General features: G+C 48.3%; 1 protein-coding gene across 2 annotated transcripts in view; it reads right to left on the reverse strand.

Moving 5' to 3' along the window:
- Nucleotides 1–19,884, reverse strand: part of TOX2 (TOX high mobility group box family member 2) — a 150,918-nt gene that overhangs the window by 14,438 nt on the left and 116,596 nt on the right. For both annotated transcript variants that reach the window (XM_062589218.1, XM_062589219.1), the window contains exons 4-6: nt 18,702–18,941; nt 12,845–13,072; nt 1,325–1,405 (exon numbers count right to left, since the gene is read on the reverse strand). In XM_062589218.1, the coding sequence (XP_062445202.1) occupies nt 1,325–1,405; nt 12,845–13,072; nt 18,702–18,941 (549 nt within the window). The remainder of the gene's footprint in view (nt 1–1,324; nt 1,406–12,844; nt 13,073–18,701; nt 18,942–19,884) is intronic.

Raw genomic sequence — 19,884 nt, forward strand, 5'->3', positions numbered from 1 at the left:
ATATGTGCCTAGACTACAGCAGGCAGTAGGACGCTGGCCCCTGATTGCTCCACAGCCCAAGGTCTGCAAGCTTAGCAGAGCTGCTAGCTCTAGGTTGGCAAAAAAGCCCATGGCCAACGGATCAATGTGGCAGAGTCATATGTCCCAGTGCAAGAGACCAAACCTAGTCTTCACACTGTGGAAGACCATATCAACAAAAGAGATGTCCAGCTGCCTGGAATACAGTGTCTGTCCTGGGGGTTGAAGCAGAAGACAGGAGAACCAGCACAGACAGCAAGCAAAAGGAATGGGACTGAGAGGGAAGTAGAGAAGTGGTGGCTCCAGCTCCACCTCACACCTAGGTTGGCATTCAGCATGAGATACACTCAGGTATCCAAGACAGTCCCAGGGACTGGTGATAGCAGAGCTCCTGGGGCCCTGCAGGGCAAGATACACCAAGGCACCTGAAAAGGCTACAAAAGCCAGGTCGATGCAGGCAAATGCAGCCTTCCAGGGGATGTGTGTCACTGAGCTGGCATCTGAGCTGCCACCACAGCCCACGCAGGCCACTGGTGCCTGGCGGCTACTGGAACTGCACTACTGAAAAAAGGCACTTTTGGTCAATTAATTATTTTGCTGAGCTCCACGTTACTGGAGCTGACTCTTGCACAACGTCCTTAGGGTGGGGAAAAGGAATGTGACCGGGAAAACTGGGAAAGGACAGATGGGCTCACTCTGCTGTTCCATGCCCAGCCCAGACTCAGTGTAGAGCGCCCAGGCATGCAGGGATGCTTTGGTGACCCATGGGTTCGCGGTGCATGCATGTTAGATCCTACAGCCTCAGGAGAGGCTCATGAGCCTCTCTCATGTAAACGCAGTGCCCTGTTACCAACAAGGCTGCTGATCCTGATCAGCCAGGGCTGGAGATGGAGATCGTTTCCAGAACCCCTGGCAGGGGAAGGGATTGAATCCCTGCAGCGTGACAGAAGAGCAGCCCATGTAGACACGCATCCCGGAGCCGGCGCTGGGGCGGCCGTGCAGGGCTGGCACGAGCCCAGCCTCCCAATGCCGCGCCGTGCCGCGAAAAACGAGATCTTCTTTCGGTTTGCTAAAGGGCAAAAAAGTAATCCCGGCGCGTGCTCGCGCGCTGTGTCAGCTCAAACCACGCCGCGGAGCATTTCATTTAGCTCCTACAGACAGTAGTTAACATTGATATTAGTTTTGATAGCACAGTTACAGTGTATTTCTTATAAACTTGCTCCTCCCCAGAGATTCGCGAGAGTTGCAACTAATTTATCATTGCCACATCCAGAGAGACGCGTGTAGGAAACGCAGTGTCTGTTACCTTGGAAACCAAGCTGGCCCGGTAGGCTGCCAGGGCTTTTAGATACTCCTTCTTCGCCGCCTCCGTCTTCCTCTTATATGCCTGAAAGGACCAAACAATGAATAATAATTAATAAAGCAAAGTAGGGTGCTGCTCGGCCTCACCTTCTCCGCGGGAGCCACCATCCGCTGGGCGACATTGCAGCATCGTGGGAGCGGGGCCAGGGCCAGGGCACACAGCTGAGCAATAAACTCCTCGTTTCCACTCATTGGAGAGAAATTTACCCCAAATAAAGCCTTTGCATTTGAACAACCTGGAGATTTTAGAGGTGTTTCAGTCCAGAGCTAAGCGTTTTCTGCCTATCTAGAGAGATACATGTGCATGTTTGCCATAGCAGGCGTCACCTGATGGAAGAACTAAGCAGAACTTTGCTGGCAGGTTGGTGCCTCCAGAGCTCCTGAGGCCACCAGACAAGCCACGGCCCAGAAGTGCTGGAAAGTGCTATCTCTGAAAGGACCTGCTCCCCACCTGCCCCGCCAGAGACCACGGCCTCAAAAACGAGGCCCCTTTCTACCAGGGGTTGCTGGGCTGTGATTAGAAGCCACCATTTCACCAAATCACTGGGGTGACGTCTTGGTGGGGAGTGTTTGTCTGTGGGTGGGCAGGAACCAACACAACTTTTATAGGGTGAAATCAATGAAATCACTTCCCGTTGGGAACAAGGAGAAAATCTGACCCAGGTTCTTGTAGGAGCACGTACAAGACCCGGGTCAAAATCCCCAAATAATGAGATTGGCTTAAAAAGTGGTGAGACTTCCCAAAATTCTAAACTATCGATGCATTTGCTTGGCCTTCCAGTTAATAAGCCATTAGAGCTCACATTCTCCAGCTTTTCTCTGCAATCCTGACAGCTGGGAAGTCCTTTCCCTTGGCATATAAAAGCAGAGATTTTTGCCTAATCTTATGACTCTGGGAGCTGGGGCTTATACAGAAACAGCAAATATCAGGAGAGTTTGCTACTCAAAAAAAAAAAAAAAAAAAAAAAAAGGAGAAACTTTGTAAGAGTGAGTTATTGTTTATTCTTCATTCTCTCCCCTGTAATGAGATATGCTTCACTATAGATTCATAGTGCTGGTCTTATTTCTGTCCAGAGTTTGGTCCCCCATGTATGTAAAAATAACACAGTAATCCAGCCTGTCTCAAGCAGAATGATTCCCCATGGGGTAAAACAGATTAAACTGAGCAAGCGAGCAGAATATTTTAAAATGGAAGAAAAAAATTCAGCAAAAGGAAGAAACTTCTGAAAAAAACACCCACTAGCCCTCTCCTGTTCTGGAAAGTCAAAGCCCTCATCAAGAAGAGGAAATAAAGTTAATTTCAATTAGAACAGATTTGCATACATTTAATTCTGCTTGAAAACAACGACAGCTTTACAACAATCGATATGCTGAAGTCTGCAGTGGATACTGAGCGGCTTTCCGCTGCAAATTTCCCTGCGGATGCCATGCCTTGGAGACCCACTGCTCAAGCGGATGGACTACCGATATTCCTAAATTTCGGCAAGAGGGGGTCAGCCAGGACTGGCGCACCCGCAGCTCCGGCTCCCTCCGCACCGCGAGGGTCCCGGGTGCCGAGCAGAGCTGCAGGACGGGGCAGCGCTAGTAAAAGCACGGTCCTGCCCGGGGCGAAGCCCCAGTGGTGCCGCCAGCTCCCGGGGCTGCTGCTGCACTGCCCATGCCCCACGCCACGGGCATGCTCGCGGGTTACGGGCAGGGGGACCATCCACGCTGCGCATGGCTCTGAGATGAATGGTTAAAACTTGCTCCAAGCAAGCGCCTTTCCTTGCCAGAACTGTATTTAGCATCGTTCTTGCATTACGCTTTCGTAGCTTTGCACCATCTCACGGCGCCTGCCGTGGTAGCACCTAACATTCCTATCTGGTACCGACACCTGAATATGAAACGATGTTCCAGCAATTAAGCAATTCACTTCTTTGAATTTAAGTTTTAAATCATTGCAGATAAATGCTATAAAAATTGATTGAAAAAATCTTATTTTCATTGCTAAATCAGGGAGACTCGACTCCTGTAATGGAACATTTTGATCTGACACACTGAAACTCTCAAGTGGTAATTTTCTAAAAGGGAATGTTGTCATACATTTGTCTTCTGCGTTATAGTATTTAGGAAGTATTATATTTGTTCCATTCAGAACAAAATTGCATTTTAAAATGTCAACCCGAAGAAGAGCTTGCCTGTGAAAAGCAACTATTTCTTCAAACCGTACCAGCCGCCCTAATAAAGGCTATTTCCTTTCTCTACAGTCCTTGCTTCACTTACGTCCTTAGACCATCATAGCTGCACCAACGCTACCGCTACGGCATTGACTGCAAAACAGAAATGAGGGCTTTCCATCAGCTCTACTTATAACAGATGCTCTTAAACGCGGCATGATGCCTGCACGACAATGAAATATGAATTCCTATGTCTCAGGCCAGGAAAACGATGGCCATGGCCGGGTCCTGATGAATTGAAAACGTATTTGTTTTCTTTCTCCGTAACAGCAAAATACCAAGAGCGGATTTTTCTTTCTTTCTTTTTTGCTCAGGATAGTAGGAAATCAACGTATGCAATAGCTGTGCGGAGACAAATTCAGGTATAAAGAAGGCTCGCCCAGAGAAAACCAGCAATTTATGACTGCGGACAGTGAGAGGGAAGGTAAATTAGACATGCTTATCCTAAATGCAAATAAATAAATAAATAGATTCTGTACCTATCACCATCGCAGCTGCTTGTCTCTTGTGTTACATCCTTTTTTCCACCTCTCCTCTGTTCATGTCTTTTTTAACGAGGGACCAGCCTCAGTCATTTGACACTGAGCGGCCGGGGCTGGTGGGAGAAGCCCATGTTAAATTTCCTCCAATACTCTCCCAAATCCAACTAATTCCAGGCTTCCCGAGACAGGTGTGGTCTGTCTGTTTTGGGACCATCGGTAGGTTTCTCCTCCCAGGACTCCTTCAGTCTTCCCCAGAGTGCGAGGAAGCTTTGTGCACCCACAAAGTGCTGTGTCCACGATCTTTAACAGCTAAAATGTAGCCCACCATTTTGCAAACACAGGGCTTGCATGCAAACAGCAGATCCTAGCAGAACCTCTCATGATTCCTCTGTGTACAAGGAGCTTTACAGCAGTATTTATAACCTTTTAAAATTTTAATTTAAACATTGACAAAACCATGTTACTTTCTAATTAAATCATATTTTCTCCCAGGGATTTTAATTTCTAAGTAATTTATCAGATTTAAAGATCCTCAAAACATTTTGCATATTTTCCTTTCTAACCTGCCATGCCCGCTGATTTATTTTTCTTATTTGCAAGCAGGAGGATTCATTAGTCATTAAAGGAGTGGGTGGGTTGGGGGGGAGCAAAAATGGTTAGTGATTATGAAAACAAAAAATCAGAGCTGTAAGAAGCATATGTTGGGATCGTAATCCTGACACCTCTGTGTCTCAGCAAAGCAGCTAGTAATTGTACCGTAATGAAATGTTCTTGTTTGATAACCAGTTAATTAGAGAAGACAATTATTCCAAACCCTGCTGACGCCCACGGATCTGCTCCGTGTCGCGCAGACACAGAATGACAGGAGTAGCTGTTATCAGTAACCTCTGCATCCCAGCCTGGCTGCTTTAAAAGGAACATTATTTTCTAATCCAGGAGAAGGATGAAAGGAACCCAAACTCTCCCCCAAAACCACTCTCTTGCTACACCCGAGGTTTTGCCTTGATTTTACAAGGACAAAGTCAACTGATCTCAAGTGCAAAGGCATTAGCTGGAAGCCAACATTGAGTTTTGGGCATTTTGCTTCAAAGAAGAGAAGGACCAACCCAGGACAGTCCATAGTAGAGATGAAAGGTGTAATAAAGGTCATCAGAACGAGAGCTGGAAAACTCAGTTTATTTAGTTACGAGGCGAGAAGACTGAAAGGAGACCACAGTCTCCAAGTACAGTACAAGAGAGAAGCAGGCAATAAACAATTCTCAACATCTACTGCAGATAGGAAAAGAAGCAATAAGCTTAAACTGTAACAAGGGAAATGTTGGCTAAGCAAGAAGAAAGAGTTCCTAACCGTAAGGATAATTAAGCACTAGAAGAGATTGCCTGGGGAGATGTGTAATCTCCACCACTGAAGGTTTAAGAACAGATTAGGCACACATCCATCAAGAATGGCTTAAGTAGAGATGATCCTGACTTCAGGCAGCAGTATGGTTTGGTTGACCTCCTAAGTCTCTCCTTGCCCTCCTTTCTATGATTCCAATTGTTTTTCTTTTCTTTTTTTTTCCTCAAATGTCCAAATTTGGATTTTATTTGGCTTGAAAATCTGGAGCGTTTTTCTTGTAACTATTACCCACTTTCTTTCAAGATAACTCCTGGGAGCATCAGAATGTATGACTTTTTGATATATGATGACTTCAAAGCGCATCCTTTTTGCAAGGAGGCATCTGTCACACTACCTTCTGCTTTGTATTTTGCCTCTACATAGTCATCTGAAATGCATACAGAATATATGGCTACATCACCCTCTTATTCCCTTCCAACTTTTCCTCACCTCCTTGCTCTCTTTTCAATATCACACTTAATCCCTTCTTGAGGAAGGCTCAATCTGACCTTCCCCCATTAAAAGTAACTAACTAAAGCTCCAATCAGGTCAGAAGAGCAGTCACACACCCATGGGAGCATGCTCAGGGAGCTCCCACAGAGATAGCCACACGCAGCAGCAAGACTGGTTTCCCTCAGAGCATGGCCCTAGAGCAGGATGTTTGCCTCTGCCTACATCTCTGCACATTTCTGTTAGTCTAAGCCCCAAATGGCCCAGTCCCAAGGCCTACAATCTTAGGCACATCTGGCACTTGTCAAGGATGCCCATTAGGAAGCTGCTGTTCAAGCAGTTCTCCGTGGCCTCAGGCCTTCCCAGCTAGGAAATGGGAGCGCTGGAGCATCTGACTCCCCTGAGGACATCTACATGGAAGGCTCTACTCATACAGTTTTAGGAGCGCTACCATCATAACCCCGGATGGAGAAACAACTTTGTGAAGTAATTCTTTGGAGAATGAGGGGACAAACTCATACGCAATTGTTAACTATCACTGACTAAAGTTTTCTGAAAAAAATTTGCTCTCCTCTGACATGACTTCATTGTGTCACTGGCATATAAGTCATATATCACTCCACGCGCCTGACACATGCATATCCCAAGGACAACACACAGAAGGTGGCAGCTTGCAAAACAAAGCAGAGGAAGAGCTGTCTCTTCCCCCTCTGATAGGGGGAACCTCTGATGATGTGCATCCTCCACACCTCTGATTATGCTTTCCTAGAAGAGAATTCACTCTTCCAGAGTTGTTTTTAACAGCAGTCGCTCCCCTTCACCTGTTCCCCATCATTATTCTGGTCTTCACCAGGCCTCTCTGTCTGCCATGCCTGGGATCAGTGCTGCCATTCTCCAACATGCAGCCAGCCTTCATGTTCAGGAGATGCAGAGACCTCCTGCCAGGTTAGGGCAGCTGTTTGGCCCCTTCCAGTCCATGCCTACCAAGGCTTGGGAGCAACGGCAGGGACCTGCAGCCAGGGTGAGCTTCACCTCTGACAGGTTTCTGCAGCAGTGCCATAACTGGGCAACTCGACGGCCAAGCTACTGGGCAGTACCCTGACACATGCAACTCTCACAGGATCTCTTCTCTGTGACGACTCTATCCTGATACAGCTTTACAGCTGGTCTCAAACTCATGCGTCCTGCCGCAGACACATACCATGTTCTGTCACTTGGTGATGTATCAGGTTCAATGAGCAGATGTATCTGATTAGACGGATGATCTATTATTTTCTGCTGAGCGAGTAATTTTTCTGTTGGGTAATTTATCCCTTGAGTATGAATGCTGTATTACTCTCCAGGCTGTGCATTTATATGGGAAAATCACATACGCACTTTGCCACAGAGTCACTTAGCATTACCAAACAGGTCCTGCTGAAGCAGGGCTGCCATGAACTGAAACTCTCTCTGCTACCTTGTGTCCTCAGTGAATCCCCAGATTCATAAATTCAATTGGAAATGCTGATTTTGTATGGCATTGCATCTGCCCCCTTTGACGTGGTCACACGCATGTGGATGGGAAGCCTTAAGTTAATCCAGAGTTCATCCATCAGATTGCTCAGGAACTTCTTGATGCCTCTGCTCTGAGTTTCCAGGATCTAGGAATGACTTTAAGTTGTTGCCAGACTTCCTATGAAATGCCTGTAGGTTTAAATGTTGACTCAAGAAAAAAAGCAGGCTCCAGAACCTCCCACAAATTCCTGCGCTAGCTGTGATCCCCTATGATCCATTACCACAAGACACCAGAGCGATGGTTCCTTTGCTCCAAAGGCAACGAGGAACGGAAAGATGATCAGTGAGAGACAAGAGAACCACCAGAGAAGAGAAAACCCATCAGCAACTTGTCAGCATGCTCCAGGGAGTTTCCTGGACTTATCAACCAGAAAAAAAAATCTCCCCGTGTGAGGACAGCCACCCACAGCTAAGTATCACACACTTTCAGGTGGAGACTGCCTGCAGAAGGGTTGACCAACATGGAGAAAGGATGGGAGCGGGGCAGCAGCTCCGCTCAGTGGTATGAGCTGTAACCTGGCTGAGTCCGTGGCCAGACGACTGTGTCTGTGCCAGGGCAAAATCCTTCCTACTGAATTACCAGGGTTCATTCCAGTTGTTCTGGTTAGCGTCAAATCAGGCAGTTCCTTCAAACCCCTCTGGATAACGTTGTGAATGCCAGTTTATATGTGTTAATGGAAAAAAATAGCACCGAGGCATGGGATTCTGCAAGCCTTGAACGGGAACTGGAGCTGAAGGAGGATTACAAAGACAGGTACCCCATTTGATGATAATGGCTGAATTAGCATTTCACTTTCTGCTGAAGTATAAGCTATCTCTACAGGAACAGCTGCTAAACTATTTGCAAAGTTCAAAGAGTATGTATTTTTTTTCCCAGTCTCATTCTTTAGATTCCTGTGTAAGCTTCTTAGAAAGGGCCATGCCAGCTGTTGAAGAACGAAGATTACAATGTCCTGCTAATACAGTGCCGGAGATATTTAAAGTTATTGTTATTTATTATTGTTATTAGCACATGGCCACACTGGAAGGGGTTAAAGTGGGGAAGAAAACTGTGCAACTTGCTGAACAGGTGTCCTTGAGCAGCACTCAAGGACACGGAGATTGCTAATCCTGTATTCCACAGCATGATCAAATCACCAGGCAACAGATATAAATAAAAAAAGGCAGGAAATAAGGAAATTTAGATACAAGTGTGTCAGAGGGAAAATGAAGATTCATTGTGAAGAGGCTGGGAAGAGAAGAAGAAGGAACAAAATGACAAAGGCACAAATGATAAACCAGTAAGAACGAACGAGAAAAAGCCTCTCTGTGAAATACATGTCTGTGACAGCAGCAGCCAAATCAAAGATGTTCCTAGATTATATGGTTTCTTGCATAATATGCATTCGGGTTCCCATTCGGTGTTTGTCTTTCAGCTAGCGCGCTGGGAAAAAAACATATCTGAAATGGGACGTGCACAACCTTTATTTTGCTTGTTTCATCGGGAGGAGAAAGCAAATTTGCTTTGTGGGAGCAGTGGCACCTGTTCAATGGCAAATAAATAGCTGCAGCATGGATATTACAGTGCGTATAATCATTAGCAGCACAAATGGCAGAGGATTAACCCTCCGCAGGCTGGCCCGGGGTACCTGGGCTTTGCAGAAACGCTCGGCGCGGCGCCCCTCGGACGAATGCCCGCTGTCCGTCAGCCCGACCGGCACGGCGCCACCGTGCCCCTTGACGCCCTGCCTGACATCCGGAGCGGGGTGGATGGATCGATAGGGCTGCAACATGGCAGGGCACATGCAGGGAAGCCAAGGACACGCGTGAGAAGATCGCAAGTCAGTGGTAGCTTGGCTGAGGTCGACTACATTTGATTTGCCAGCTTTCTTCAAGCCCTTCCGTGGTTGCTCCCCTCTTGCCATCTTCCCTGACTTAAATGTATCTGGGGCTGAGGGGATACTACGGCCACTGGAAAGTGAAAAATAAGGTTTGTAAGTCTCCTCTGAGTTGCACCAGGTCAGAGCAGCTGGGGAAGAAGGCCCTGGGTGTTACCTCGTCCTGAAAAGCAGATGCTGCAGGGACATAAACAGCAGCTTAGTAACGGTGCGCTGGCACTGCGGTCCACAAATCAGCGGTCCAGGGAGGCAATCCTCCAGACAGGTCCCTGCCACCTCCCTGAATAACCAGCATGCGAGCGATCCACGTCTGGACTGCAACCCAGCAACAGGCATCACGCCTTGTACTCTAGCCTCAGCCTCATTCTCTTTTCTCATGCTACGACGAGGGGAGGCTTTCTTGAACTAAAACCTGGGGTAAACTGAGTACGAACATCCAGATTTGGCTTCCTGCATGCCTGCTCTGCCACGCATGCTTTCCACCGCTTGCCTTCTGCACTGTCCTCTGCTGCTGAGTCTGCCTCCTCACGCTTTGGACTGCCAGCACTTCCTCCTCAGACTTCATCTGCATTCAGGATGACGATATGTAGAGTTACAGGAGCCTCTCAACAAAGATATTCAAAATGTGGTTGTTACTGCAGCTAAGAGCAGAACATCGGCTGGAGTCCTTCCGTTTCCCACTCGAAGGGACTCTCCCATTTCTGTCCAGAAAAGTCCTGTCGGATGATGAACTGAATGATGGCCTGGTCCAGCAAGTGCTGGGAATCCAGACTCCTAGCTTCCAGGTGCATCTTGGCTGGTTCCTACACCACGGTGTAGCTGTCTTCCTCAGGCACCTTCCCCCTGAGACGTGCCAGAAGAGCGCCTAGCGAGGAGTGCTTGCATTAATGATGAATGCATGCATTGCAGCCCCAAATCCTTGGGAGAAAGGATCTGCTGCACGTCCTAGATGGCAAGGTGTTTTCATGTATTAAAAATATTTTCTTAATTTAATGTGTTTCCCCACCCCCCCATTGTATTGGCTTATGAATCTAAACAAAGCTGACTGGGGATGCTGGCAGCTGGGGCAGTAGAAAGCAAACAAGGACTAAATAAACTATCACCCAGCCAAACCCTTCAAGAGTGAACGTGCCTCATCACACAAACCGGCAATACAGTCCCAGAGCCAAAGATAAATAGTGCCCCTCCAGCCAGAGTCCCAGGGAGGGAGGGAGCTGCGGGAGGAGAAAACTATACAGATGGAGACAAAGCCAGGAAGTTAATATTTAAGCATTCAGACAAGGAACAAATGGCTTAATTAAATCAATTACAGAAGGAGAAACGGAGCCACTTATAAAGCACGTGTAAAGAGACAGCAAGGCTGCTACTATCTCATGAAAGAAAGAAGGGAGAGTTAGGAGGGAAGATAAACGGACTGATTTAATCTATGCTGTTAATTAAGAGCCAAGCATTTGCACTATGCTGAGTCAGGGTTGGACCGGCAGTTCCATTACATAAGCCACATTTTCAACTAGAGTTCAGCACCCAACCTACAGAGACATTTCTACAGAGACAGACGGAGATGTTGGGAAGGATGAAAGCGGGGAAAAGAGGTAAATAAAAGCCTGCAGAGATTCTTCCCTGCTTGTGTACCTCCAGGCGGTTTGGGTTGTTACGCCACAGCTCGCATCAATACCCAGCACCGGTTCCTGTCCCTACCGAGCAGGACTGGGGCAGACCTGCTGCCCAAGGAGATGTTCTTCCCTTCTTCAGCACATGATATTCCTGTTTAATCCTCCAGCGATTCAAAGGGTTTTTTGCAAAATGCAGGAAAAAAGAAGGAGGAAAAGACTCAGGTGGGTGCTGATGGCAACAGGGCTGCTGAGGGCTTGCAGAAAGCAGAGCAGGAGAAGTGGAAATGGTGCAGAGAAGGAAAAGGAACTATTGAGAAAACTTCAAAGCGACACTTTGCACTGTATGGAGAGTCAGAACGGATCAGCGAGAAGGCTTTCCTCCCGGCATATCGCCTCCCACACCCCCCCTGCTCTTATGCCCAAATTGGAGCAGGATGGAAAGCAAGGCGATTTCTTAGCATGGCTTCCAGTTCAGCGATATTTTTCCTCCCTACTGCTCCCTCCTCAAATCCTGGCTGCAGATACCCAGTGAGAGATGGTGCAAACCCGAAGTTGTCAGCCCGGCTTTAAAAGAAGGGCTCGGTGTTTATGGGAGGATCATCAATTTAAGCATGTTTGGGTTTGGAGACTCATCGCAGACTATGTCAGATCTACCTCTGCCTGATAAAAAGACATACTTGCTACGTACAGTGTTCCCTCGGGTTTTCTCTATAGGCAACAAGCAATTACAGGCTTTTGTAACAACCCACAAGAACAGTTAAACCAGAACCTAAAAGTCTCCACGTGAACCAGACTGAAAGCCGTTGACAGCTACGGGGCAGGAAGGTTTCGCCTGTGAGACTGTTTCAAAAATCTTCTTCCTAAGCTTTTAAAGCCTTAACATTAGATCTCAGGCCAGTGATGCAGAGAGTTAATAGTTTTTAGCAGTTTATAGTCCCTTCTTGCAAGCAAATAAGCAAACACAAAGTCATCTTCCATCTAAGGATACAAAAAGCCCATGCCAAGGAAAGACTAGCAATGCTTTTAAGAAATATGTTCTTATCAAGAATAATTAGTTGTCAGAAGAGCTCAGTCTCCCTCATGGAACTACAGGGATTGTCCTAAAAAGGCCAGAGGCAAAGCAAACTAAGTGCATCCTCCCGGGGACGGGCCAAGAGCCAGGACTCCTAGAGACCCACGCCTGACTGGTCCGGGAGCGAGACCTGCATCAGCTTACTGCCACCTCGGAGGAGGTTTGGGTAGCTAAGGATAGCACGCAGAGTGATCAAGATCCCTGCAAATCCTGTGCTAAGGCAAACTGCACCAGAGAGGCTCCAGCGTGCGACAGCTGGCCGATCGGCCGGAGCCCAGCACGCCCCTGGAGTGGCGACCGTCCGCACACCGCGGCAGGACGGAGCTGTGCTGCAGGACGGACACGCTGGGCTCAGCCAGCCGGGATGCAGGCCTGTCCTTTTGCTGCTGGAAATCACAAGGACTCTGATTGCAAATATTTAGTGGCCTGCAGCAAGCAATAAGCTTTCCAGGACAAGCTCATTGAAGCCCTGCTCTGATTCACTGCAGCAGCTCTGCATGGTAAGAGTCACTCAGCAGGCACTGACACCAGGACCCGAGATCTGCGTGCAAGGGAAACTTCATCCTGCTGGAAGTGTCCGAGCGCCAAGTCACATAACTACGGTGCAGAATCGGGGACGGGGAGCTGTGCATGCAAAGCACTCAAGCACTGCTTCAGGAGTCAGCAGGCACTTCAGCACTACTCCTGAAAACAGCCTCCATTTCCGTGCATATGCTTAAACCCCTGGCTATATTCTTGATGTGCTGCGGGAAATTCTGGCCCTCCGCATCATAGAAAAATACATTTCTGCAAATGAAAAGAAAATTGATATCGGTAACTCACTTGTTTTTGTTCTTCTCCCAAACTGTCCCACATGGATGCGACAATTTTTGATACATCTCCAAAGGTAGCGTTTGGGTTTTGCCCTTTGATAGCTGCTTGCGTGTCTCTGAAAAACAGGGCATACGCTGACACGGGCTTCTGGGGCTCATTGGGATCCTTCTTTTTCTTCTTCTTTTGGCTTTTGGGCTTTTTGCCCAAGTCTGTTGATGGTCTTTTCTCTCCAGTAACCTGTAAAACCAAGAGGAGCCCCTTAATGGTCAGGTCAGAGCAGCCTGATGCAAGACCCTCCTGGAGCATGTTAGTAGAAAAGATGGGACAGGACACGGATGGAAGAGGACTTGCTCTTCTCCCCCAGGGAGCCTCCAGTACCACGCACAAAGTGCTGGTGGGTTCCCAAAGGATGGACAGGCTGAGAGGAGCCATGTCTACACACCAGGAGAGCACTCCGCTTTTCCCAGCCCTTTTCCCAGCACATTCCTCACTGCACCAGTGCTCGTCTCGCCTCCTTCCACTCCTGCCCTCCGTGCCCACCCCGCTGGCCTGATCCTTATGGGCAGCCCACTGCTTTTCACTGAATTCGCTGCACTTAGGCTGGATAAAGCCCCCGGCAGGGTAGCACCTTCCTTGCCGCGCAGCCTGCGGCCAGCTGCTGCTGCCCACCGGCAGGTTTCGAGCCCGTTGCCCCATGCCTGCTCACCGCCTGGCAGCCCCGGGGCCTCTTTGCATTCTGCTGCCTTCCAGCTGCGCCCTGAAGCTCCCCTTTTCGGTGCCCGGGGAGACCCGGGTTGCACAGCCCTGGGATCCGCCTGCCTCCCCCCTGCCCTCGCGGCACACATGCTGCCTCTGCTTTGGAGGGCTCAGCCCTGCATGGGCCTCTCCAGCACGCTTATCCTGCAGCGCCTCTGCCCCTTCCCTGCCTCTGCCCCACAGCACAAGCTCGCAACCCCCTTATCCTCTTTCAGGATCTCTCCAAATATTTTACTTCCCAGAGAAAGCCTTTTAGCAGGCTATGAATTTTCCCAAACTCTGCTTCTGCACATTTCTGATTTCCAGCTCTCCGGAGTTATAATCCCCTGTGCAAGCTCCTCCTGACTCTCCTCCCTGGACCAGTGTCTCTGGCCCCATCCGCAGGCAGGAGGATCACAAGGCAAAGCAGCACTGCAGCAACACAGGTGTTGGCCGCTCAACCGGGGCCACGCAAATGAGAGACAGAAGCTGTTTCACCTATCAGCAGGGATGCAGGAATTAAAATATTTTCAGTATCTCATCCACTAAGTACTTTGCATGCCCTGTTCACTCATTACGACACCTCTGAATGACTCGACACGGCTGCATCTGCGCTCGGCATCGTGCGGACGGCTGAAGCGAGGGATGGCACAGACAGGGGTGGTCTCGGCTTATGGCCAGGGCTGCTCAGCAGAAGCCGCTGCCCCTGGGCTGGGAACTAAGATAAAGTGGAAAACAGAAGTGTTTCCAGTGAAGGTAGCGTGGAATGAAGAGCTCGGGCTCTGCCAGGACACCGCAGGCGGCGTACCGAAAATATGAGACTACACGAGCCCGTATGTGAAGAGGTGTGAAGGAAAAGACCCCTGAACAGTACTTGAACATGCACCAAAGCTCTCAAAGCACTATCTGTGGTCAGTGGCAGCTTACAACACGCAGAAGTACCCTTACCCTTATTTTGTATGGGAGAAAAGCCTAAATACACCAGGGATGAAGCACAGCAGAGGATAAAACCATCAGCTACCAACTGGCCACTGCAATCTGGATTCCTAGTTCCTCGAAGGCAAATGACGTTGCCAGCGTCTCTGCTTGCCAAACCCCACTGTGCTCAGACACCACCTTGCTTAGTGATTATATTGCTTAAGGAGCTCCTGCTCTACCAGGTGGATGCTAATTATATTGCTTAGAAAGTTGCCTATTCTATCAGTAAAAGTTAAATACATTTATGCATGTGTATATATATTTAAAACTGACCAGCTCTCAACACATTGAGAGAGTCAGTGTGGGAGCAGAAGACCTTTGTCCTGACAGATTCGCTGATTTGATTGCGAGCACCAGAGCGCCTGGAAGCTCCGCGATTTAGCAGGATTCATTTTGGCTAGCACAGGCCAGGCACGAGGAGGAAAGGACAGCAGAGCTAATGTTCTCCATTCAGCCACTGTCGACTGGTCATTAAGTCCAGTACTGGTGCAGTGACATTTGTCAAACAGACAGTGACCATTAGTAAATGAGCACAGAGACCACAAAAATTACATTTAATTTAAAATTGCCCAATTGGGCTTGAATCGGAGGCCTTGAGGTGAAAGGCCACCTTATTAGGAGAAAAAAAAAACTCTTAACTGGGCTTCAGTCTATTAGCAAGTGAGATGCTATTTTAACTAATCATAATCCTGTTTGATTCACTTAACTGCTGTGGGGGATCCTGTTCTCTTTGAGCCAGAGAAGGAGCTGACAAGAGCCTGCAATGCCAGAACAGACCCCCCCCCCCCACACACACACACTTTTGCAGTGAGTCCTGTTTAGGCAGCACCCAAATGTGAATGCCACTGTGCGGATACAGAAGAGACGACGGGTGCACAGAGCTGCCAGCTTTTGTGCCCCAGGCCAGGGGGAGAGCAGAGCTAATCAGCACTGTGCTGTGTTTTCCTGGGGCAAGTAGGTGCAATGCAGCATGGTATGAACTAAGTAGCCCGTCCATGGACTGAACAGCACGCTTAAACAGCATAAACCATTCAGGCTGGTCTTTAACCAGTGCTAAATACAGGGAAGGAAGCAGTGGAAGAATGTGGAAAAAACTTCTGGGCTCATCCAATCCCTTACTCCAACTCAAAGGATGCAACAAAGCTCTTTAAAAGAACACAGTTGTCCTTGGCTACCACTCTCTTCCACCTTTTCTTGTGACTTTTTCCATAGATACTAGGGGAAAAGTTAGCCCTGTGAAGGAATTGTTGTGCCTTGGCAACATGGAGCCAGATAGTGCTTACCACCCCATGAGGTAGAAAGATCTTGCCCCATCCAGAGCTGCTGCTTCTGGCCAGACGGTCCAAGAAGGTCAGGATGGATCCAGAGGTACATGCTATGCTGGATCCCACTCCCAGCAATCCAGCGCCTTCCTCTCCCAGAGCAAAGGTGTTTCCCAAGGGGTGAGCCCTCTTCAAACTGACAATGAATGCTCCTGCAGCTTGTGGAAGCATGTGGCCACCAGTCCTTCTGGGTACCTGGTCTGCCAACCCCCCATCACTGGAGAGGCAGCAAAATCTAGGTGTGACACCAGATGTAGATGGGGCGAATTCACAGAGTGCAGCTATGATCTTATAGACAGGATGCATGGTGCTTTCACAGTGGATACGAGACCCCTGAAGGGCAGGAACCTTGAGGACACTATGATTTTTATAAAGATGGAGAGATACCTCTAATCCAGCCATGATCTAAACTCCTGGGCTATAAACTCCCTGCTATGCCTGTATGCATGGATACACAGATACACTGGTACGATGAACATGCAAATGCACCAGTGAGGCTTAGAGGCCTCCTAAGATGACAGGCTCCCCTTGGCATCAGACCCATTTCTTTCATGTGCAACTGTCTTGGACCCAAGATTAATTTCTGCTCATTAGACACTGCTTTCACAACTTGTTGTACAAAGGTCATTAATGGCCATACAAAAAATGACCGATGGGTCCCTTTGAATGTTTCCAACAGCTGTGTATATAGAGAAAGCAAACAGAAACCTGTAGGGCACACAACGATGCTGGTGCTTTCTTTACACTTATGGTCACCTTCTTCCATCAAATACATCACTCTTGCGTCACCTAACTTGCTGCAGAGTTTACAGGGCAGAAAAATGAGCAGGCATATGTTTAGGATCAGAAAAAAATACAGATCTCTGCAACTTGTTATAATTTGGACCTCTCCAAATTCTTCCTACCCCAGCGTGCATCACTGACTCAACGGGAACGTAAAGCTAACCGGCAAAGCCGCATTCTCCCTCGTGACTCCTGCGGCGCCGCAGCGCCAGGCGGAAAGCCTCTGTGACACTCCACGAGGCAGAACGAAAGAACCTGGTGTGAAACTAAGCTGAGAACTCTGACATGGAAGATTTTCACTCCAAGGTAATTGCTGCTTTCCTCCGTAACCCTTGCACTGTGTGATGACAGAGGGAGCTGCGTGACTGCGGCCAGCTGTACAGCCCACAGCCCGTCCGCAGCATCCCCAGCACTCTCTACACATGGCACTGGAGGGATTGAGAAACTCCAGTTAGTTTTAACCACTTCTTTTTACAATTTGGGTTTAGCTCAATTGGTTAGAGCATGGTGCTGCTAATGCCAAGGTTGCGGGTTCAATCTCCGTATGAGCTACACTGAGGGGTGGACTATGTGATCTCCAGAGGTCCCTTCCAACCTTACCACTCTATGATTCTATGATTTAATTCTAGTGAAGCTCAGTTTTTGCATCCACATGTGCATTCTACTTTAAAATGTGGTGATCTGAAGTGAAAACCGCCAGTGGACGAAAATCTGCAAGAATGATGTGAAAAATCTGCCTGATTTTCGATGCAAAAGCATTTGCTGTTTGTGCTCACTCCTAGTATTTTCCTGCTTCTCCTGTCTCTGCACTGCTTGCTAATCTGGTTCTCTCCTCAGATCCTGTCACAATCCGATATTCTTAGGGGACAAGGTTACACCATCACTATTTCTGGCATCATCCTTAGAGCAGCACCTTCCTGAAGAAAGTTGTCCACAAAAGGCTTTTATCAAAACCCTCCAGGGAACGCAGGGAGCTTGTGGACAAAGATCCGCAAGTGGCTGAGGTAGAAGTCTCGTGATTGCTGCAAGTTGTCCTCCACAAATAACAGATGGAGGACTCATGGACAACAGCATAGGAGTTTGTTTCATTGGTACATTTTGAGAAAGATGTGGGGTGACCAAGATGTCCCGGAAGCCTTAGACCAACCCTCCTGCTCCACAATCCCCTAAAAAATCCTCTCAGGTCAGCTTTACCCTAGCTAGCTCCAACCCTGGTCTGAATGTAGTGCTGACAGCTAGGAGCTCAGTGCGGGCTACTACCCTACTGCTGAGCCCCACTTTGGGCAGCTCATATAGAGCTCCATCCAGCTGCCACTAGATTGCTTCTGGCACCTAAAGTGCTCATGCATGGTCGTGGTGGGCTTCTTGATACCATGCTCAGCAACAGTTGTGTAGGTAGAGTCTGCATCCCTAACACACTGCTTACTACCTATGATAGGTACTAATCTCTAATTAAAACACCACCCAGGCAACCTAAAAGGCTGAAAACTCTGTTCCTCTGTTGCTTATGATTATTTTAATCTGCCACAGTCTGTGAGCTTGCTTAAATCCCACCTCTGTTTATTTTCTTTCTCTTTTTTGGTCTCTCTCTACCTGCCACCAGAAATCTAATTTTGCATCTGAAAATCTGCAGTGGGGAATAACCTCAATATTGAGCCTGGTATTTCTCGTCAAAGGCCGCAATGCAGGAAACTCTGCAGCTTGGTGTAGCTGGCAAACTGCAGAAAGAAAGGTAAAACTTTTTGGGTAGGGAAAAAAAAAAAAACTCTTCAGTGTCAGGTTTTCACTGCCACACTTGCCGAATGCACAACCCAAGCACAGCAAGGTCTGATGGGATGCGCTAACCTGCCACGCTTGTCCTTGTCCTGGGTTTGCAAACCAATCTCCCCATTCTCTGGGAAGTCTCTTTCTATAAACACATGAAAGAAAGACAAAAAAAAAAAAAAAAAAAAAAATCTGTGCTCCTACTGGTGCCAGGTCTCGCTCACTAAAACCCAGCATTTGCCAAATCTCTTACTGTCTGTTAAAACAGGCATGACTGCACGTACCTTATAATGTGACTCTGTCTCCTCTTCCTGAGTCGAGCTGGAGGGAGATGGTGTAGCAGACTTGCTTCCCGGGGGCGATGGTGAGCCGTGGGTAACACCGCTGCGCATCCCCATCTGCGAAATCAGCTGAGACTGGCTGAGCGCGCTCATGGGCCCGGCCAACATCCCTGGTCGATTGATCAGGGGCACTTGACGGTTCGAATCATAGGAAGTGGCGTCCGAGTGGACCATCTCTTGGATCTGAGTTGGGAGAATATCACTTTTTAATTCAAAAAATGTATTTACGTATCGTACTGTCAAATCACTTTACGATGAACTCTTAACAACTGATTTAAAGTTATTCTAGAGCGCTGGCAGAGGAAAGACACCTTTTTGCCCCCTTCCAAACCAGACAAGAGCAAGGAATGAGTAACACCTCCCCGGCAGCTCTGCTCCCTGCTGCTGTCCCGCCAGAGGCGGAGGGATTAGAGAGGTGCTAAACCATGCTTGGAAATACAGAAAGGTGCGTTTGGGGAAGGCGTCCCGGCAGCAGCAATCCTCCCGTGCTATCCACACCGCTGTCTGTCCGGGCACTCGTGCTGCGCCGCGCCGCGGGGGTTAATCCAAAAGGCAAAAGCAGCAGACGCAGAAGAAGCGGGTGGAGGCTCCAGGGCACAACCAAGACCTGGGGGCTCATCGTCAGCGGGTGGAACACGCAATGGTCCTCTCCGTATTTTATAGAATTCACAACAAACAGCAAAAATATTTATTCAGGTTCTAGCTCAGGAGCTGGAAGCAAGCGCCCTTATTCCGGTCCTCGCACAACTCCTGACCAAAGCTGTATCATCACCGTCGAATCAGAAGGCCTCTACTTCTCCGAGGCGCAGAGTCAGCAAGGGTCAAAGCATTTCCCAAGACAGATCCCACACAGCCCAGGTGGAAAAGTCCCTCTCTGTCTTCCGCTGGCCACAGTAACTACTTACTTACAATTTTTTCTGGAGATAATTCTTCTAAACTCAGTCAGTTCTGATCCCCCCTCAGAATGAACGTAGCAGAAAAAAATGGCCAGACATGAGTAATGAAAATTGTTGGCTGCCTGTTAAGATCTCCAAATGCGAGCAGAGAACAGAAGTGATGCATGTGTGCGCATGTGCATGTGGAGCTGAGAGAAGAGGCTGCATGGCAGAGTTGTCCACAAAAAATG

Source organism: Rhea pennata, chromosome 16 (assembly GCF_028389875.1).
Source record: "Rhea pennata isolate bPtePen1 chromosome 16, bPtePen1.pri, whole genome shotgun sequence".
NCBI lineage: Eukaryota > Metazoa > Chordata > Aves > Rheiformes > Rheidae > Rhea > Rhea pennata.